This window comes from Pseudophryne corroboree, chromosome 5, assembly GCF_028390025.1.
Source record: "Pseudophryne corroboree isolate aPseCor3 chromosome 5, aPseCor3.hap2, whole genome shotgun sequence".
NCBI classification, from domain to species: Eukaryota; Metazoa; Chordata; class Amphibia; order Anura; family Myobatrachidae; genus Pseudophryne; species Pseudophryne corroboree.
Window position 1 is genome coordinate 82,233,447 of NC_086448.1, and position 22,767 is coordinate 82,256,213.

Sequence of the window (22,767 nt, forward strand, 5' to 3'; positions counted from 1 at the left end):
AATTTTCTTTATGGGCTCCACCATAAAGTTAGCAGAGTCCTGAATATGCTGTAGGAGTAAAATTATCTCCCCCCTGAATAAGGAATCCAATCCATCAATTAGGTTACCTGACCATATAGCAATGGCCTTAGTGATCCATGCACAAGCAATAGTGGGTCTCTGGGCCACACCAGAAGCAGTATATAAAGATTTCAGAGTGGTCTCAATCTTGCGGTCAGCTGTGTCCTTTAAGGATGCTGCCCCAGGAACAGGCAAGACTATCTTACGTGACAACCTAGATACCGATGCGTCCACAATCAGCGGGTTTTCCCATTTCTTTCTATCATCCAGAGAAAAGGGAAAGGATGTGATTAACCTTTTAGGGATCTGAAACTTTTTGTCAGGATTAGCCCAAGTTTCTTCAAACAGGGCATTCAGTTCCTGTGATGCAGGAAAAGTAGTTGAGGATTTCTTTTTTACATTAAAATAAGATTCCTCCTCTACCTCCACCACCTTGTCAGGAATGTGCAGGACATCTCTGATGGCTTCTATCAGGGCCTGTATTCCTTGTGACAGGACAGCATCCCCCGCACTCGCATCCACTTCACCCTCTTCTGGGTCTGAAGTATCGTCGTCAGTATCATCCTGCATGAGCTGGGCCAGAGTACGCTATTGTGGGCAAATGGCAGGGGTCAGACGTTGGTATGGGAACCGACTCTCTATTCATCAGGTCATCCATAGACTGTCTTAAGTATTGCGTCTCTTACTCAGTATGGGATAATTTAGTAGAAATATTGGATATCATCCCTTTAATGGAATCTAACCATGTGGGTTCTGCCCCACTAGCCTGTGAATGTGCACTATTCTGGGTACATGGTAGTGAGTCTCCGGGGGAGGACAGACACTCTGCTGTGCAGGAAACAACAGTCTCTCGACATGGTAACGTGAAGGGACACACACACCCACACACAGAAGGTGAAAACACAGTTTAACCCACACAGAGCCCTCAGGGAGACACAGAAATGAAGCCAGCCACACTGGGCCCTTATAGCCAAGTAAAACTCAGTAGGGTCGCCACACTAAGAGAGTCATTCTGAGTTGATCGCTAGCTGCCGTTGTTCGCAGCGCAGCGATCAGGCTAAAAATCGGCCCTTCTGCGCATGCGGCTCAATGCGCACGCGCGACGTACTTTCACAAAAGCCGATGCAGTTTCACACAAGGTCTAGCAACGCTTTTCAATCGCACTGCTGGCCGCAGAGTGATTGACAGGAAGTGGGTGTTTCTGGGTGGTAACTGACCGTTTTCGGGGAGTGTGTGTAAAAACGCAGGCGTGTCAGATACAAACTAGGGCGTGCCAGGAGAAACGCAGGCATGGCTGGCCGAACGCAGGGCGTGTTCGTGACCTCAAAACAGGAACTAAACAGTCTGAAGTGATCGCAAGCTAGGAGTAGGTCTGGAGCTACTCTGCAGCTGCACAGAATTTTTTTGTAGCAGCTGTGCGATCCTTTCGTTCGCACTTCTGCTAAGCTAAGATACACTTGCAGAGGGCGGCGTCTTAGCGTTTGCACGGCTGCTAAAAGCAGCTAGCGAGCGAGCAACTCGGAATGAGGGCCTAAGTCTCTTAATACGGTTTAGTATTCTACAAAACCCCCCCCCCCCTTCTAAGACTCTCTGGATACCGCTGAGGAGACGTGGAGTCTTTGTGGAGGAGCTGCGCTTTCCTGTGATTCCTGTCAGTGTAAGAAGCAGAGGGGAAATGGCGCTGATGGGCTGCTGGATCCGCTCATAGTGAAGCCCTGCCCCCGTAATGGCGCGGTGTTTCCGTTTTTTTTTTATACTGGCCTGAGGTCGAAGTGTGCTTAGCAGAGGGTTAGAACCCCTGTTAAGTATGTTGGTCAGTGTGGGTAATCATTGGTGGCTCAGCGCGCCACTCACAGCGGGACACACTTATTTGCATATCCTCCTGAGCCCCCTGGAGCACAGCCTGCATCAGCGCTGCGCTCCTACCCTTGTGCCACCATTCCCGTCGGCAACCCGCTAACCGGGACGCCGGCGTTGTACTCACCACTCTTCTATCTTCTGGCTCTGTTAGGGGTGGCGGCGTGCTGTGGAAGGGTACGTTCGCCATGGTGGGGCTTACGAATGACTCCCTCAGAACCTCAGTGTCCTGTCAGCGGAGAAACGGGACAATTAACTCTATAGGAAGTTGGGCCGTTTTCTCTCCCCTAAGTCCCACGAAGCAGGCAGTCTGCTGCCACCCAGCAGTGCCTGTAAAATAACAAACAGAAAATAAAGGCAGAAAACTCTTCAGGAACTTCCCTAAGCGTAACCGGCTCCTCCGGCACATTTTGTAAACTGAGTCTGGTAGGAGGGGCATAGAGGGAGGAGCCAGTGAACACTTGATTCCTTAAAGTGCCCAAGGCTCCTTGTGGACACGTCTATACCCCATGGTACTAATGTGGACCCCAGTATCCTCTAGGACATAAGAGAAATATGGGGGACAAAAGAAGTAAGGCTCCCCCGTATTTCTGAAACCAGCACTGGGCTCCACTAGCCAGGGAGGTGATGTCGCAGCCGGGGGACACGCCAGAGAGGTGATGCCGCAGCCGGGGGACACTTTTATACAGGTCTCTGCGGCCAAAGCATCCCTCCCCCCAACTAGTCACCCCTGGTCGGGGTTCCCTGGGAAAGTGGGGACCCCTAAAATAAAGGGGAGCCCCCCACCCCCAAGGGTCAGGGATAAAGCTGGGGCTGTCCACAGCATCCCTGGGCAGTGGGTGCTTGGCTGATAGCCGTGAAAGTGTTAAAAATAATAATATTTCCTTTGTCTGTGGAACTACAGTTGCCAGCAATCCTCCCCCGCATGCTGGTACTTGGAGAACCACAAGTACCAGCATGCGGGGCATTAAAGGGCTCACTGGTACATGTAGTTCCACAACAAAAGAAATATTACAATAATCACACAGACACCGTGACAGTAAAACTTTAATAAAACATACTTGCACACTCACATACATACACACACTTACACATACTTACCTACATCGAACATAGCCATTCACGTCCACTTGTCCTGTAGCATCCACGATTGCTGTAAAAAAAAATACTCACCTACCCCTTGTCTCGAGTCCTCTTCTTTTCCTGTAGGCATCCCAGGGGTTAATAAAATAAAAAAACGAGAAACCCGATACAACGCAGTAAAGGGGATCCATGTTTACACCCTCTTCCCACCATATCTAGCCCCATGCTGACCTCCACTCTCCTCTTCCCACACTATCCAGCCCCGTGCTGCTCTCAACTCTCCTCTTCCCACAGTATGTGGCCTTATGTTGCTCTCCACTCTCCTCCGAGCACTCAATGGTTCTTAAAACCAATGCGGGGGAGTTCATAAGGGCGGGGCAATGACAACCGCTCAGCACTGTGCTGAATACTGTGAGCGTGGAGCTCTATGTCAGGAGTATACAGTGGTTACTCTGACTTTGGAAACATTTATGTTGGGCACTGGGATTGTATTTGTGCACAGTATTTATTTCTTAGTCATAATGTGCACTTAGCACTCATTTATTCTTTTTGGCTTTACCACTAAAGTATTATCTTTTGTTGACACGGCCTGCTGGCCATTGATAGGTTTAGATAGCGTGTTATTAGCCTGTAAGGAATCAGGAATGACCAATGGCCAGTGCAGGAAGACGTGGAGCTTAGTTATACAGTTTGACAGTAAGGACAAGCAGATTTGGTACATAGGTAACAACAGTACAAGTATCACAGGTACAAACCACATTAATCAGTCAAAAGGGAAACTGCTGGGTTTAAGTCCTCTGAGTCGAAGTTTAGAATATAGTTGCCTATGTTTGAAAACTAGATTCATAGAGATTATGGTAGAATGCGCAATGCAAATTGTGGAATGTTACTGAGTGGGTGTTTCATGCTCCAACCAAAGTGCTTGTCTAGCTCCAAATATGAGCATATCTAAGCTTAAATGTTGTTGCGATATATTCCTATATAAAATTAGCAGCAATACATTTTGGGACATTTTGCAATTATTTGTACTACCACTGCTGCCTGTAATACCGGATTTCTCGTTTGCAATTATTTGTGGTGATATTTCTTTTCTTCTCTTCTCACTCAGCACAACATATATGATAAATGTGATGCCTATGCAATAAATTCCAAAAGCAATTTGAACTTGTGTGTTTGTCACCTGGTAAAAAAAACCAGATTATATAACTTTTTGTTGTATCGGCTTTTTTGTGTGTTTAACTAAAGATTACTAATAAAACATTCCATAGCTCACTCACACTAGCAGCAGCAGTAGCAGCAGACATGAGATAAGAAGACACAGATCTCAGGGGTCGGGCAAGCTGTATTCTCTACTACTAAGTATCCTACAAGGATTTGTTGAGAGGTGACAGCAGATGAGGCCGAACAGTAGTCAAACTGCAGTAAATCACTGTCCTTGCCCAGAAATTCCTTGGTGGTACTCTGGCTGCAGTAAAGATTTTAAAGAATTGGGAGACTTGTTTCATAATGCAGGGCAGTTGGAGATAAGAGCTCCAAAAGGGACTCTGCCACAGGTTGCAGGAGGAAAGGCAATTTTGTATGTAAACCTCATTAATTAGAAATACTTGGTAATAGTCAATCAAAAATTGTGTATCTGTGGCAGACTATCAATGCACCAGGGCACACAAAATACGGGGTCAGTCCATGCATTTGGCCTTTATTCACAGCTTTGTAGCACCCTCCATAAAAGTCACAGATCATCAAAGATTTAATCAGCGCTCCATGGGGGAGATTCAAATGTTTGAAAAGTCAGTTGCGAGTCTGTTTTTTCCTATCTAATAGACAGTAAAAAACAGACACCCAACCGACTTTTCAAACATTTGAATTCCAACCTTTAAGTCTGACATTTACTTCAAAGCAATACTTTAACCATACATATAACACCTACTGTACACTACCATCTACTGTAACTTCTACATTACTATCCCATATGATCAGAATATGTGACTACTGAATAATCAGTAATTGCTGGCACAACAGTCCAACTTAGCAGCAGAACTATCCAGTACTCTGCCCACTGGCTACTAAGCAGTGTTTATTTATTTGGCTCACTCATACACACTCAAGGGGCAGCAATACACAGAGAAAATAAACGCACCCATTATTGGGCTCCAAATGTCAAAATTAATGTTTTGGGATGTTCCTTTCTCTCAATGACACATGTAACAGTCAATGATTGCCTTTAAAATGGGATATGCCATGTATACAATACAGGTCTTGTTAAGGATACTAAAGGGGGGTACTCACGGAGCGATCGCTGCTTAAAATCTAAGCAATCTGACTAGATTGCTTAGATTTTAAGCATGATCGCTCCGTGTGTAACCCCCACAGCGATAGCGATGCGCAGCCCTGCGCATCGCTATCGCTAGATTGGCCTGCCGTGCAGGCCAATCTAGCAGGTCGCTCGTTTCTCCCCCCGCACGCTCAGCACACATCGCGCTGTGTTGAGCGGCGGGAGAGATGTGTGCTTAGCGGTTTGCTCGGCACACATCTCTCCCGCATCGGCTGGTGAGTACCGGCCTTAAGAGTAATAACTCATTTGGAGGGGCAGATTTGTTAGCCTGACCTCAGGCGCTGAAATCCTGACCGTAAACTAGAGAGTGATATAATCATTACTGGGCAATGTAGCCTACTTTCTCAGCCACACACACAACCACAGCTGACTAATTGCTGATACTGCGCGATACAGCCAGCACCAGAACTATAGATAGCCAGCTGCTCTGCTGCAATACATTACACACTTAACGGGGAATTGTATCAAGCCTCCTACAGTGGGGAAGTGGAAGAGTTTCCCATAGCTAGAAATTATCAAGTACATTCTATAAAATGACAGATGATAGGTTAGTTGCTATTGGCAACCTCTCCACTTGTCCACCCATTAGAAGGCTTGATATATCTCCCCCATACACACCAATATAAGAGTGCATCCACAGACAAGAACTTCAATCTACGTAAAAGTTAGGATTAAACACGCCTCATTGACAATATTATCTGTTACTTTGCTGCTCGTCTTAAAACTCCAGAGTGACAGCAAGAATTCCTTGTAACAGGGCTACATCATAAACCTTACCAGTAACCGTGACCCCCGCGGCAGACGCAGCTTGTAGCTCCTCCGGCTTGGTGCTCCAAACAGACACCTTGGGAACAGATTGCCGCCTTCCAGATTTGTCTAGCAGACTGAGGACGTGCCGCCCTATGGTCTCTTCCACCGCGCCCGTCGTCTTCACTACTTCCAGAAGAATCTTCAGTAAGTGCTTATTGGCCCTCTTCAGGCTTTTCCTATAGATACACACAGAGCGGAATCATTAGCTGTGCTCACATCCCATTAACACAGAAGCGTGCAGGAGATTTCATGCTTTAGGTGCCTAGATAGCAGCATAAGTAATGAGAGAAGCAGATTTGTCTGTGCTACAATCCACATCGCATCATATATGAAAAACTAAAGCGGACTTGTCACAATTATTTAAAATAAATAAAGTGTATACGATATCTCTATAGACTAACCCAGAAGAGAGGTCACTCTGTATAGCGCCTAATACGCTAATGGCTTGCCTGGGCAACATTGTATATCCTTCATCAGCAAATATTACCGGAAAGATTACTTATGCTGGGTACACATTGGCGATATATCGGCCTTTCAATTGAATGGCGGATATATATTGTGGACACGTTGGTGGATGTGTACCAGCGATATGTCTGAACGACATACACAGACATATTGCGTCGACCCAGCAGCACATGCGATGACTGATATATCGGCAGATATATCTGTCCATCATGCTGTGTGTACGGGCGGTCTGTACACTTGCTGCAGGGGCCGACTGCTGGGGAAAATTCAAATGCCTGCCTAGTTGCATGACAAGGATCGACATATTAAGCGTCCGATCGGCAAGTGTGTATACTTACTTAGATCCGCCGTTCGGTCGGCACGAGCGCAGGTCCACAGTCATGCTGTATGTACCCAACCTTAGAGGAAGGATTCCTTACTATGGATAGATACAGCGCTGACATTTATTAGCATACCCATTCCATAACATCAGGAAATCAAGCTTGATGATTGGGGGGGTTTTATTGTCTGCAGTGGGGGATTGATGTATATATACACAGATGTGTCCTCAAATATCGTTGCAGCGCATCGTGTAGCAGGCGGCATGCAACTTGCGCCCGCTCCTTGAGTTACAAGTCCCATTATAAGTTGCGTTATAAATGTAACATCACGCTATAATTGTAACGTGCATACTACTTTCTGTCCACCAGATGTCGCTTTTCCTAAACTGTACAGCGCATGCCTAAATAGCCAACAGACCCTTCCTTGCGCCGCCTCCTGATTGGCTGACATTTATTGTGACAATAAAGAACCATTAATCACTTCCCTTTATAAAAAAAAAAAATCCCCTTCTACAAAATACAATGCCATGCTTATACAATGCCACGCTGCCGCTCTGTTCACACTATTCATTTTGTTGTTACATTGTGTACTAAATTCTGGATTTTATTAGCATAAACAGCTTTATTATCTCAGAAAGCATTCCAGGTTCTGTTACTATCAAATGGATAGAAACATGTAATCCACTGTACCACTGGTTCCTATCTCATTAATATGACTTCCAGATGGTCTCCACTTGCTGTGCCGCCATGCTTGTTGGATTCGATACAACTTTTTCTTTCATTTTAAACGGGGCTGCAAATCAGACAAGACACATCACATATACACTAGGGGTTCTTACGCTTACCACAGATGGCTGTGGCCTAGCGAATACGGTCACAAGCTGCAATGCGAGCACCCTGGGGTTCGATCCCCAGCGAGGCGCACAATTAATATTATTTTTTAAATGTATTTTATTATATTTTATTCAATAAAGTTATTTGGTATGTTGCTACTTCCTTTTATATAAAAAAAAAAATCCCGTCTACAAAATACAATGCCACGCTGCCGCCCTGTTCACACTATTCATTTTGTCGTTACATTGTGTACTAAGTTCCAGATTTGCGTCCCCGTTTAAAAAACAAGTCGGACTGAATCAGACAAGCATGGTGACACAGCAATGGAGACCATCTGGAAGACATATTAATGAGATAGGAAGCAGTGGTACAGTGGATTACATGTTTCTATCCATTTGATAGCAACGAAACCTGCAATGCTTTCTGAGATAATAAAGCTGTTTATGCTAATAAAATCCAGAACTTAGGGGGTCATTTAGCATAGCTACGATCATGTTCCCAAACATGCGGGGTGACGCCCAGCACAGGGCTAGTCCGCCCCGCATGTCTGTTCGGCCCCCCCGCACAAGTACAAAAGCATCGCACAGCAGCGATGCTTTTGTACTTGTTAAGTAACTCCCGGCCAGCGCAGCTCCTGCGGCTGAACGGGAGTTGCTCGTCGCTGCCCCTGGCACGGTCCGGCCACGCCTGTGTTGGCTGGGCCGTGCCCCCAAAACGGTGGCCATACACCGCCGTGCCGCTCCCTCCCGCCCAGCGACCGCCTCTGCCTGTCAGGCAGAGGCGATCACTAGGGGTCAAAAGTGTGCCGGCGTATGCGCAGTTTTGACCCGATTGCTGTGCTGCGATAAACTGCAGCGAGCGATTGGGTCGGAATGACCCCCTTAGTACACAATGTAACGACAGAATGAATAGTGTGAACAGGGCGGCAGCGTGGCATTGTATTTTGTAGAAAGGGATTTTTTTTTATATAAAAGTAAGTAGCAACATATCAAATAACTTTATTGAATAAAAAAAAAATAAGATTTTAAACCTACCGGTAAATCTTTTTCTCCTAGTCTGTAGAGGATGCTGGGGACTCTGTAAGGACCATGGGGTATAGACGGGCTCAGCAGGAGATATGGGCACTCTAAAGACTTTAGGATAGAATGGGTGTGCACTGGCTCCTCCCTCTATGCCCATCCTCCAGACCTCAGTTAGATCCTGTGCCCAGAGGAGACGAACAGTAGGAGGAAAGGATTTTGTTAATCCAAGGGCAAGATTCACACCAGCCACACCAATCACACCATATAACATGGAATATACGAACCAGTCAACAGTATGAAACAGAACAGCATCAGTCCAATACTGAACAAAACTGTAACATAACCCTTATATAAGCAATAACTATATACAAGCCTTGCAGAATGTAGTCCGCACTGGGACGGGCGCCCAGCATCCTCTACGGACTAGGAGAAAAAGATTTACCGGTAGGTTTAAAATCTTATTTTCGCTTACGTCCTAGAGGATGCTGGAGACTCCGTAAGGACCATGGGGATTATACCAAAGCTCCAAAACTGGCGGGAGAGTGCGGATGACTCTGCAGCACCGATTGAGCAAACATGAGGTCCTCATCAGCCAGGGTATCAAACTTGTAGAATTTTGCAAAAGTGTTTGAACCCGACCAAGTCGCCGCTCAGCAAAGCTGTATAGCCGAGACGCCTCGGGCAGCCGCCCAAGAAGAGCCCACCTTCCTAGTGGAATGGGCCTTTACAGAATTTGGTAACTGCAATCCAGCCGTAGAATGAGCCTGCTGAATCGTGTTACAGATCCAGCGAGCAATAGTCTACTTAGAAGCAGGAGCGCCAACCTTGTTGGCCGCATACAGGACAAACAGAGCCTCTGTTTTCCTAACCCTAGCCGTTCTGGCTACATAAATTTTCAAAGCCCTGACCACATCAAGGGACTCGGAAACCACCAGATCCCTTGTAGCCACAGGCACCACAATAGGTTGATTCATATGAAAAGAGGAAACCACCTTAGGCAAAAATTGAGGACGAGTCCGCAACTCAGCTCTATCCATATGGAAAATCAGATAGGGACTTTTGTGAGACAAAGCCGCTAACTCAGACACTCGCCTTGCAGATGCCAAGGCCAACAACATGACCACTTTCCAAATACTTTAATTCCACGGTTTGAAGAGGCTCAAACCAGTGAGACTTAAGGAACTGTAACACCACGTTAAGGTCCCATGGTGCCACAGGGGGCACAAAAGGAGGCTGGATATGCAGCACTCCCTTTACAAAAGTCTGGACTTCTGGGAGAGAAGCCAATTCCATCAGAAAGAAAATGGACAGGGCTGAAATCTGTACCTTAATGGAGCCTAATTTGAGACCCAAATTCACCCCAGTCTGTAGGAAGTGGAGAAAACGGCCCAGATAGAATTCTTCCGGAGGAGCATTCTTGGTCTCACACCAAGACACATACTTCCTCCAGAAACGGTGATAATGTTTCGCCGTCACCTCCTTCCTAACCTTTATCAGAGTAGGAATGACCTCATCCGGAATGCCCTTTCTAGCTAGGATCTGGCGTTCAACCGCCATGCCGTCAAACGCAGCCGCGGTAAGTCTTGGAACAGACAGGGCCCCTGTTGCAACAGGTCCTCCCTGAGAGGAAGAGGCCACGGATCTTCTGTGAGCATATCCTGCAGATCCGGATACCAGGCCCTTCGAGGCCAATCTGGAACAATGAGAATTGTCTGTACTCCTTTTCGTCTTATGATTCTCAATATTTTTGAGATGAGAGGAAGAGGAGGGAACACATAGACCGACTGAAACACCCACGGTGTCACCAGGGCATCCACTGCCACTGCCTGAGGGTCCCTTGACCTGGCACAATACCTCCGAAGCTTCTTGTTGAGGCGTGACGCCATCATGTCTATTTGAGGCAGTCCCCACTGACTTGCAATCTCTGTAAAGACTTCTTGATGAAGTCCCCACTCTCCTGGATGGAGATCGTGTCTGCTGAGGAAGTCTACTTCCCAGTTGTCCACTTCCGGAATGAAGACTGCTGTCAGAGCGATTACATGATTTTCCGCCCAGCGAAGAATTCTGGTGGCTTCTGCCATTGCCACTCTGCTCTTTGTTCCGCCTTGGCGGTTTACATGAGCCACTGCTGTGACGTTGTCTGACTGGATCAGAAACGGTAGGTCGCGAAGAACATTCTACGCTTGACGCAGGCCGTTGTATATGGCCCTCAATTCCAGTACGTTGATGTGTAGACAAGCCTCCTGGCTTGACCACAGTACCTGGAAGTTTCTTCCCTGTGTGACTGCTCCCCATCCTCGGAGGCTCGCGTCCGTGGTCACCAGAACCCAGTCTTGAATGCCGAACCTGCGACCCTCTAGAAGGTGAGCACTCTGCAGCCACCACAAGAGAGATATCATGGCCCTGGGGGACAGGCTGATCATCTGATAAATATGTAGATGTGACCCGGACCACTTGTCCAGAAGGTCCCACTGAAAAGTCCTCGCATGGAACCTGCCGTAGGGAATGGCCTCGTAAGACGCCACCATCTTTCCCAGAACTCGAGTGCATTGATGGGCCGACACCCTTTTTGGCTTTAACAGGTCCCTGACCAAGTTATGGAGTTCCTGGGCCTTTTCTAAAGGGAGAAAACCCCTTTTTTTGTTCTGTGTCTAGAATCATGCCTAAGAAAGGCAATCGGGTCGTTGGAACCAACTGTGACTTTGGTAGATTGAGAATCCAGCCGTGCTGCTGCAACACCCTCAGGGAGAGTGATACGCTGTTCAGTAACTATTCTCTCGATCTCGCTTTTATCAGGAGATCGTCCAAGTACGGGATAATTGTGAATCCCTGCATGCGCAGGAGCACCATCATTTCCGCCATTACCTTGGTGAAAATCCTCGGGGCCGTGGAAAGCCCAAACGGCAACGTCTGAAATTGGTAATGACAATCCTGTACAGCAAATCTCAGGAACGCCTGATGAGGAGGATATATGGGGACATGAAGGTATGCATCCTTTATGTCCAGGGACACCATATAATCCCCCCCTTCCAGGCTGGTGATGACCGCTCTGAGTGATTCCATCTTGAATTTTAACCTTTTAAAGTATAGGTTTAAGGATTTTAAATTCAGAATGGGTCTGACCGAACCGTCCGGTTTCGGGACCACAAACAGGGTTGAGTAGTACCCCGTCCCCTGTTGAAGTAGGGGAACATTGACCACCACTTGTTGAAGACACAGTTTTTGAATTGCATTTAAAACTACCTCCCTCTCTGGGGAAGAAGCTGGTAGGGCCGATTTGAAAAACCGGCGAGGAGGCACCTCTTCGAATTCCAGCTTGTAACCCTGGGAAACAATGTCTATTGCCCAGGGATCCACCTGTGATTGAACCCAGACGTGGCTGAAAAGTCGAAGACGTGCCTCCACTGGGGCGGACTCCCTCAGCGGAGCCCCAGCGTCATGCGGTGGAGTTTGTAGAAGCCGGGGAGGACTTCTGCTCCTGGGAACTAGCTGTAGTTGGCAGCTTTTTCCCTCTGCCCTTACCTCTGGAAGGAAGATCCCCGTACTCTTTTGGATTTATGCGACTGAAAGGACTGCATCTGTTAATGTGGCGTTTTCTTTGACTGTGAGGAAACATAAGGTAAAAAAGTGGATTTACCTGCAGTAGCTGTGGAGACCTTCCCCAAATAAGTCCTCACCCTTGTAAGGCAACACCTCCATATGCCTCTCTGAGTCGGCATCACCCGTCCATTGGCTGGTCCACAGGGCTCACCTAGCAGAAATCGCCATGTCATTGGCTCTGGAACCCAGTAGGCCAACGTCTCTCTGAGCATCTCTCATATATAGGACAGCATCCTTAATATGACCCAAAGTCAATAAAATGGTATCCTTATCCAGTGTATCAATTTCAGCTGACAAGGTATCTGTCCACGCTGCTACAGCGCTACAAACCCAAGCCGACGCTATCGCCGGTCTGAGTAATGTACCAGTATGTGTGTAATTCAACTTCAAGGTAGTCTCCTGCCTGCGATCAGAAGGATCCTTGAGGGCTGCAGTTTCTTGAGACGGCAGCACCACCTTTTTGGATAAGCGCGTTAACGCTTTGTCCACCCTGGGGGAGGATTCCCACCGTATCCTGTCCTTTTGGGAATCTGCAGTTTTTTGTCTGGAGTTTCCCAAGCCCTTTCAAACAACTAATTTAGCTCATGTGAAGGGGGGAAAGTAACCTCAGGTTTCTTTTTTTTAAACATGTGGACCCTCGTGGCAGGTACAGAAGGGTCATCTGTGATATGCAACACATCTTTTATTGCAATAATCATATAATGAATACTTTTTGCCAATTTTGGCTGCAACCTCACATCATCGTAAACGACACTGGAGTCAGAATCCATGTCAGTATCAGTGTCTACTACTTGGGATAGTGGGCGCTTCTGAGACCCAGAAGGGCCCTGTGACATAGTAAAAGGCAGGGATTGACTCCCTGTACTTTCCCTGGACTCCGCTTTGTCCAACCGTTTGTGTAATAAATTCACATTTGCATTTAAAACATTCCACATATCCACCCAATCAGGTGTCGGCGTTGCCGACGGAGACACCACACTCATTTGCTCCACCTCCTCCCTAGAAGAGCCTTCCGCTTCAGACATGCCGACACACACGTACCGACACCCCACACACTCAGGGAAATCTCTAATCTGGAGACAGGTCCCCAACAAGGACCTTTGGAGAGACAGAGAGAGTATGCCAGCACAACACCCAGCGCCAATGACCCTGGAAACACAATTCCCAGAAATATAGCGCTTTTTTATATACGTATTGACTGCGCCAAAATTATGTGCCCCCCCCCTCCTTTAAAGCCCTCTGTCACCGTGTTTAGCAGGGGAGAGTCCGGGGAGCCAGCTTCTCAGCAGCGTGCTGTGGAGAAAATGGCGCTGGTTAGTGCCGTGGGATCAAGCTCCGCCCCCTCAGCGGCGGGCTTCGGTCCCGCTCAAAATACAAACAAACCTGGCGGGGGATTGTATATAATAATGCCACAACATATTATACCATTATTCATGCCAGCCAAGAGGATTATTGCTGCCCAGGGCGCCCCCCCTGCGCCCTGCACCCATCCGTGCCTGCATCGTGTGTGTGTGAGTGTGTGTGGGAGCAATGGCGCGCAGCGGTACCTCCGTGAAGATCCGAAGTCTTCTGTCGCCTGTGAAGTCTTCTTTCTTCGTTACTCACCCGTCTTCTATCTTCTGGCTCTGCAAGGAGGACGGCGGCGCGGCTCTGGGACGAACAGCTAGGGTGAGACCTGCGTTCCGATCCCCCTGGAGCTAATCGTGTCCAGTAGCCTAAGAAGCAGAGCCTATCACTGAAGTAGGTCTGCTTCTCTCTCCTCAGTCCCACAACGCAGGGAGCCTGTTGCCAGTAGGACTCCCTGAAAATAAAAATCATAACAAATTTATTTTTTACAGAGAAGCTCAGGAGAGCTCCCCTGAAAGCACCCAGTCTCCTCTGGGCACAGGATCCAACTGAGGTCTGGAGGAGGGGCATAGAGGGAGGAGCCAGTGCACACCAATTCTAAAGTTTCTTTATAGTGCCCATGTCTCCTGCGGAGCCCGTCTATACCCCATGGTCCTTACGGAGTCCCCAGCATCCTCTAGGACGTAAGAGAAAAATACATGAACATTTTTTCATTGTTCGCCCCGCTGGGGATCAAACCCGAGGGTGTACACATTGCAGCCAGTGACCGTATTCGCTACGCTACAGCCATCTGTGGTAAGACTAAGCACCCCTGCTGTACATGTGATATGTTTTGTCGGATTTGCAGCCCCATTTAAAAAAAAAAGTCGGATTGAATCCAGCAAGCATGGTGGCACAGCAATGGAGACCATCTGGAAGTCATATTATTGAGATAGAAACATGTAATCCACTTTACCACTGGTTCCTATCTATTTGATAGCACCAAAACCTGGAATGCTTTCTGAGATAATAAAGCTGTTTATGCTAATAAAATCCAGAACTTAATACGACAATATCAACCTCGTGAATGGGCGGCAGCGTAGCATTGTATTTTATAGAAGGGGAATTTTTTTGTTATAAAGGGAAGAACGTGTTTGGCCAGTCTTTCGCAGATCACTGTCTACTGCCACAGCATTGTATTCAGCACTGTAGGCTAAACGTGGAGCATTCGCCACCCAGCGGTTAAACTGTGTATTATATGGCGTGGGACATAACTCACGCCATAACGTTATTTACAACTCGCGACTCAGGAGCCTAAATCGTATGCTATGAGCCACGATGTTTGAGGACACGTCTGTAAGCCCTGTTCCACCAGAGACGGGCAGCCACAGAAAAGACAAGTGTTGGATACGTCGTGCCAGAGAGTTTATCTAGCAAACAATTATGAGAGACAAAAATAGCATATGGTGTATATGCGCAAAGCACATATGTCGAGTCTATTTTGCACATGTATTCTCAATAAAACCATTCCGCAAAGTGGAAATGGATTCAGACGGCTCTCTGCAATTGATTCTGCATTGTCCTGTGGAGTCTGCGTCACACTACGAGCTGCAATGTTATCGTCACTCATTCGGAGTGCTAATTATCTTTTTATTTCAACATCATTTAAACGGGTGTGGATCATAGAATCAACACTATCTAGGTCGACAATGTTTGAGTCAACCACTGAAGGTCGACAGGAACTAGGTCGACATGGGTGGAAGGTCGACGTGTTCTATGTCGATAGTTCAAATGTCGACATGAGTTTTTAACTTTTTTTTTGTGTCGTTTACTCTGTACAGTGACCGGGAAGCCGAATTAGTGCACCGTGTCCCCTCGCAAGGATCGCTTTGCTTCGGGCATGGTGCCTTGCTCCGCTGCTGCTGCGCTCGGCACAGGTTACTATTCCCAATTATAGTCCACGTGGATCGTTACGTATAAAAAAAGTTAAAAAAATTAAATTAAAAAAACGCATGTCGACCTTGTGAACTGTCGACATAGAACATGTTGACCTAGGAGCCATGTCGACCTTCCATCGCTGTCGACCTAGTGCCTGTCGACCTTCCTTGGTCGACTCAAACATTGTCGACCTAGGCAGTGTCGACTTTCAGACTGGATCCGCATTTAAACACAATGTAAATTTTACTATTAATGATGAGATTATACTGTAAATATAATAACAGTACTTAATTTCAATTAACAGGAACTGTAGGAGGTTTCCATTTCGTTGAAGCCTTGACAAGCAGCACACAAACTGAGAATAGCAATGAAAGTAACTAGGCCACGTGGACTGACATTAAGGCTGCTGACTGATGTGACATTTACCCGTGCTAGCACATGCACAGCCTCCAAGCTCACAGCCGGCTGCCAGAAACATAAAACTGTATGAATAAGCAGATTCACAAGTATTCAAAATAAAATGAACTTGTTCAGGTCCTCATTAATAATCCTCTGAGTAAGCAGTGCCATTTCCTCAACTGCAATAAAGCTGCTTTATTCAACAAGAGATGGCACTGGTGCTGGAAAATCCGACCAGAGTAAATGCTCCGCACACGGGTCCTAGTGCCCTCCAGAGAAAATAGGAATTCAGAAAAACAGACATGAAGCATCCGTTGTTTTCATGGGATCAGTATGATTTACCTACAATCAAAATCCCGACAACAATTGACCGATGGTCAAAATACCGACAAGGTCAAAATACCGGCATGGTAAAAATAGACATTTAAAATGTCGATGCAGTCAAAGCACCGACGTTTAAAATGTCGACTGCTCAAAAACTCGACACGAGTTGTTTAAAAAAAAACATTTGGTGTGTATGTCGACATAGGTCGATATGGATACCGTATATGTGTACCGCTGCGCTCGGCCCACTATTATAGTCCCCCTTCACGTCCACTGGGATGGTAAAGTATGCACTGGGATGGTAAAGTATGCACTGGGATGGTAAAGTATGAACAAGTCGGTTTCAATGAAAAAATCATGAAAAACCCATGTCAATTTATTGAGCTTTCGACATTTGTAATGTCAGTATTTTGACCATGACGGTATTTTGACCATGACGGTATTTTGACCATGTCGGTATTTTGACCATCGGTCAATGGTTGTCGGTATTTTGACCGTCGGCAAACTGACTGCATCCCGTTTTCATGGTCTCTGACAACAACCACTTAGTAGATAACTGTTTAAAAATATTAAAATCTAAGACAACCATTAGATGAATAGTATGTGTGGCAAGAATTTAACACTATTCTAGCTAAAGACGTCTGTTAACACAGTGTTTTTGTCGGAACTGGGGTTAAGTGGTATAAAGCAACATACTAGACTGATGTCATAATCATAGAGTCGCACAATTTCTGGGCCAGATTCATGTTTGTATGAACGATGCAATTTAGTCTAATTAAAATTCGAATGCAGCAGGAGGCGTCTGCAGAAGATAGACACCTCCTGTAAGCATTAGCAAGGATCGGAGTGAGGCGTCTGAGGACGCAGTCTTGGATCACCATTGCGACCATATTTATGCATCTCTGCACAGATTCGGTCAAGTTGTGCGAGTCAGACGCAACTTTGCTGAATCTGTCTTTCCATCAAATAGGGTGTTTTGGTGAATGAACTGGGCGGTGGGAGTCTCGTGGGCCTCTATCAAAACCTCTGTGCGATTCTGAATCGTATGTACTGGGGAAAGAAGCTTAGCATAGCACTGCGATAAGTACAGATACTAATCATGGCACTTGCGTCGGCCAGCATAACAACACTGGGCAGCATAGGCAAACGCGGGGAAGGGGGGGGGGGGATTGTTCCAGTTGCCCGGAAATCCACCTTCCCCACAATCTGGCCAGTGGCAGCAGATTTTCTTACCAAGTCTGCTGTGTGTGTTTGTGGATCTGAGTGCTCAGTCATCACATCACAGAGAGAATCTGTCTTACCGTAATCATTGGTACAGAGTTTATTTGAAGATGAGCATTATTTGAAAATGTTTGTGTCTTGAAACCAAACTGAAAAATGGGAAGAGGACACCGATATCGGCATAGGTGGAAAGTAGTTAACATACAGCAAATTAATGAATACTATAGACTCCTTGGAGATCCTAGTATTCTTGTATTTCCTTCCTCATTATACAAAACTCCACTTCATATGACATATAGGAAAGAAAATAAAACCAATAGCGTATAGTATTGTCATCAACGCCCCAAAAAAGGTCCAAATAGAAGAAATTAGCAGGTGTACAAAGGTTTCTTTATCATACACAGACTTGGTAGGAAACCTTTTTTTTTTCTCCACATATTGGATTGCATTCCCATTTTTTTCTGGCCTGATTTTTTAAACATCTACCATTGACCGGTGTGGAGAACGTGTCCATCCTTGGCAGGATCAAAGAAACCCAGATAGGAGTACATTAACTTCGACTATCATGAGTGTGGCACGCCAGCACTTAACCTCTGATTTGTGTATTATAAAGAAACCTTTACACAGCTGCTGTTTTCTGAGTGAGTTGGGGTACGCTATCTGTCTTCTATTTCTGTTGGATGATCCTTGCACATGAGTAGAAGCTACATTTACAAACTTTGTGAGTTTGGGTAAGCCATATGACACCATACTGTATACCTATATTGAGAGTGTTTATAGAGTCACCCCTATATTCTTCTTTTTGACAAATTATGACAATACTAAACACTGTTGTTTTTATTTTCTGTTCTATGTGCTACATGAAATCTGCAACAAAGTTGAGTTCTGTATAAGGAGTAAAGAAAATAGGATTTTAATTACCTACCGGTAAATCTTTTTCTTGTAGTCCGTAGAGGATTCTGGGGTCCAGAAGTGTCCACTAGGAGCCACTGGCACTTTAAGAGTTTAATAGTGTGGGCTGGCCCCTCCCTCTATGCCCCTCCTACCAGAATCAGTCTAGAAACTATGCCCGAGGAGACGGACATACTTAGAGAGAAGGAAATACACAGATAGTGGTGAGATTCACACCAGCTCACACATAACAAAAGGAAAGCCAAGCTAACCAACCAACATGAAACAATTCAGCAACGGCTGAAACAACAATACTTAACCAAGTAACAATGCAGGAAATCGAAGCACTGGGCGGGCGCCCAGCATCCTCTACAGACTACGAGAAAAGGATTTACCGGTAGGTATATAAAATCCTATTTTCTCTTACGTCCTAGAGGATGCTGGGATCCAATTTAGTACCATGGGGATCTACCAAAGCTCGCAGTACGAGAGGGAGAGTGTGAGGTTCCTGCAGAACAGATTGACCAAACCTTAGGTCCTCAGAGGCGAAAGTATCGAACTTGTGGAACTCAGCAAACGTGTTCGACCCAGACCAAGTAGCTGTTCGGCAAAGTAGAAGAGCCGAGACACCCTGGGCAGCCGCCCAGGAAGAACCCACTTTATGGGGTAGAGTGGGCCTGAACAGATTTTGGAATCAGCAATCCTGCCGTAGAATAAGCATGCTGGATAGTAAGTCTGATCGAGCAAGAAATGGTCTGCTTAGAAGCAGGACACCCAATCTTGTTGGGATCATAAAGGACAAACAGTATATCTGACTTCCTGTGACGAGAGGTTCTCTTCACATATAATTTCAAAGCCCATACAACATCCAAGGACTTAGAGGTAATCGAGGTGTCCGTAGCCACAGACACCACAATAGGTTGGTTGATATGAAAAGCCGACACAACCTTTGGAAGAAACTGCTGACGCGTTCTGAGCTCAGCTCTATCCTCATGGAAAATCAAGTAGGGGCTCTTGTGCGACAATGCCCCCAATTCTAACACACAAGACGTGTGTCAGAATTGGCAGATGCCAATGCCAACAGTGTGACCGCCTTCCAGGTTAGAAACTTTACGTCTACCTCCTGTAAATGCTCAAACCAATCCGATTGCAGGAACTGCAACACCACGTTAAGATCCCAAGGTGCCATTGGAGGCACAAAAGGTGGTTGGATGTGCGGAACTCCTTTCAAGAATGTCTGAACCTCAGGGAGAGCAGCCAACTCTTTCTGAAAGAAAATGATCAAGGCCGAAATCTGGACCTTTATGGAGCCCAAGCATAGGCCCACATCCACATCCGCATGCAGAAAGAGGAGAAAACGTCCTAGTTAAAACTCCACTATTGGAAACTTCTTGGATTCACACTAAGACACATACTTCTTCCAAATCCGATGGTAATGCTTAGACGTTACTCCCTTCCTAGCTTGGATCAGAGTAGGAATGAACTTGTTTGGAATGCCCTTCCGAGCTAAGATCTGGCGTTCAGCCTCCATGCCGTCAAACGTAGCTGCAGTAAGTCTTGATAGGCGAACGGCCCCTGTTGTAGAAGGTCCTCACGAAGAGGAAGGGGCCTCGGATCCTCGAGCAGTAATTCTAGAAGATCCGCATACCAAGCTCGTCTTGGCCAGTCCGGAGCGATGAGGAACGCCTGAACTCCTGTTCGCTTTATTAGTTTGAGAATCTTTGGGATGAGCGGAAGAGGAGGGAATACATATACTGACCGGTACACCCACGGAGTTACCAGAGCGTCCACCACCACTGCTTTTGGGTCTCATAACCTGGAACAGTACCTCCTGAAACTCCACTCTGTACCCCTGGGTAACAATATCTTTCACCCAGGGGTCTAGGCATGATGACGCCCAGACATGACTGAAATCTTTTAGTCTCGCTCCCACCTGACCAATCCCCAGGCTAGGAGGTCCACCGTCATGCTGAAGACTTGGAGGAAGCAGAACCTGGTTTCTGTTCCTGGGAACCTGTTGGTGCAGGTTTTCTGGGTTTTCCCCGACCTCCTCTAAAGAAGGGTGGGGCCCTTGGATTTTTTAAATTTTGCGGTCCGAAAGGACTGCAGTGTACACGTAAGACAAGTTTTCCGAGCCGGTGCAGCTGTGGAGGGAAGAAAAGTCGACTTATCCGCAGTTGCCATGTATATCCACGCATCCAGTGCATCCCCAAACAGGGACTGACCTGTGAAGGTTAGATTCTCCACGCTCTTCTTGGATTCCGCATCCGCAGTCCACTGGCGTAGCCAGAGTCCTCTGCGTGCCGAGACTGCCATGGAAGTAGCCCTTGCATTAAGCAGGCCAATGTCCTTCATGGCTTCCACCATGAAACCTGCAGAATCCTGTATGTGACGTAAAAACAAGTCAATGTCACTCCTGCATTGTATCTAATTCCTCTAGTAATGTGCCTGACCACTTTACTATGGCTTTAGAAATTCACGCACAAGCAATAGTGGGCCTTAAGGCCACGCCTGTAGCAGTGTATAGTGATTTGAGTATAGTCTCAATCTTGTGGTCAGCCGGCTCCTTTAAGGCGGTTGAACCAGGGACAGGCAAAACCACCTTTTTTGACAGCCTAGATACAGAAGCTTCGACTATAGGTGGATTTTCCCACTTTTTCCTGTTCTCTTCCGGGAAAGGAAAAGCAATGAGAATTCTTTTAGGAATTTGGAATTTTTTTCTCTGGGTTTTCCCAGGATTTCTCAAACAAGGAATTTAACTCCTTAGAAGCAGGGAAGGTAATTGAGGATTTCTTATTTACAGTAAAATAAAGATTACTCTTCCTGCTCAGGTATCTTTTCAGTAATGTGCAAAACATCCCTAATTGCTTAATCATTAGTTGCATCCCCTTAGCAAAGGATGCATCCCCCCCTGTGCATATCCCCATCACAGTCCCCTGTATCAGAGTCGGTATCAGTTTCAGCTTGCATTATCTGGGCAAGTGTATGCTTTTGAGGGTATGTAGATGGGTCTTTTGATGAAGTAATGGGGGTCGAATATTGTAAACCCTCCACAGATTTCCTCAAAAACTGCGTCTCTTTCTCGTTATGTGACATCCTGGTAGAAATCTGGAATATCATTCCCCCTAAAGAATCCACCCATGCAGGTTCGTATTCAGAAGGCGAGAAGGCGTATTCAGGAGAAGATAAACAATCTGCAGCACAGGACACAGAGTCCTTAGACATGGTAATGTGGAATACACAAACACACACATACAGACACACACACAGGAAAATGTCAGACACAGTTTCCCCCAGAGTACCTTCACAGAGTCACAGAGTATAAGGAGCCAGCCACACAGCGCTTCTGTAAGCAATTATTATGATAAAAGCTCGGCGCTGACTAACTATTCTTTTTATAGGGTAGTCAGTCCTAAAATAACACTCCCTTCCCTGTCTATAACACCATGGTGCCGCAGAGTACTTGTGGAGTTATGTGGAGGGCAGCGCTCCAAGTCAGCGTTTCTGTATGATCTGCAGGGAGAAAATCGTGCTGGTGAGTGCTGGATCCGCTCTGAGAGGAAGCCCCACCCCCTGTAATGGCGCGCGGCTTCCTGCACTAAGTGATTATACTGGCCTGAGGTTTTTATAGTGTTAACAGCGGGATTAGCCCCTGTTAACTAGCGTGACCAGTGTAGGGTAATGCGCTGGCCCAAGGCGCCCCTCAAGCGCCGACATGATGCATGTTGCTGGACCTTCTGACGGGCTGCGCTCCAACCCTTGTGCCGCCATACCCACCGGCGACCTGCTAACCGGGACGCTGGCGCTGTACTCACCACTCTTCTATCTTCTGGCTCTGTTAGGGGGTGGCGGCTGTGCTGCGGCAGTGAGCGGTCACCACGTGGGCTTGCGATCATCACCCTCAGGAGCTCAGTGTCCTGTCAGCGGAGTAGAGAACCATTAACTCTTCAGGAAGTTGGTTGCTACTCCCCCACCCCCGTAAGTCACACGAAGTAGGGAGGCTGTTGCCAGCAGCCATCCTGTAAAAATAAGATTTTAAACCTACCGGTAAATCTTTTTCTCCTAGTCCGTAGAGGATGCTGGGGACTCCGTAAGGACCATGGGGATAGACGGGCTCCGCAGGAGACATGGGCACTAAAAAGAACTTTAGATATGGGTGTGCACTGGCTCCTCCCTCTATGCCCCTCCTCCAGACCTCAGTTAGAGAAACTGTGCCCAGAGGAAACGGACATTACGAGGAAAGGATTTTTGTTAATCTAAGGGCAAGATTCATACCAGCCCACAC

General features: G+C 46.7%; 1 protein-coding gene across 10 annotated transcripts in view; it reads right to left on the reverse strand.

The window, feature by feature from the left end:
- The window catches only part of AKAP9 (A-kinase anchoring protein 9), a 467,089-nt gene that overhangs the window by 186,774 nt on the left and 257,548 nt on the right, over positions 1 to 22,767 (reverse strand). For all 10 annotated transcript variants that reach the window (XM_063921430.1, XM_063921427.1, XM_063921429.1 and 7 more), the window contains one exon: positions 6,110 to 6,318. In XM_063921430.1, the coding sequence (XP_063777500.1) occupies positions 6,110 to 6,318 (209 nt within the window). The remainder of the gene's footprint in view (positions 1 to 6,109; positions 6,319 to 22,767) is intronic.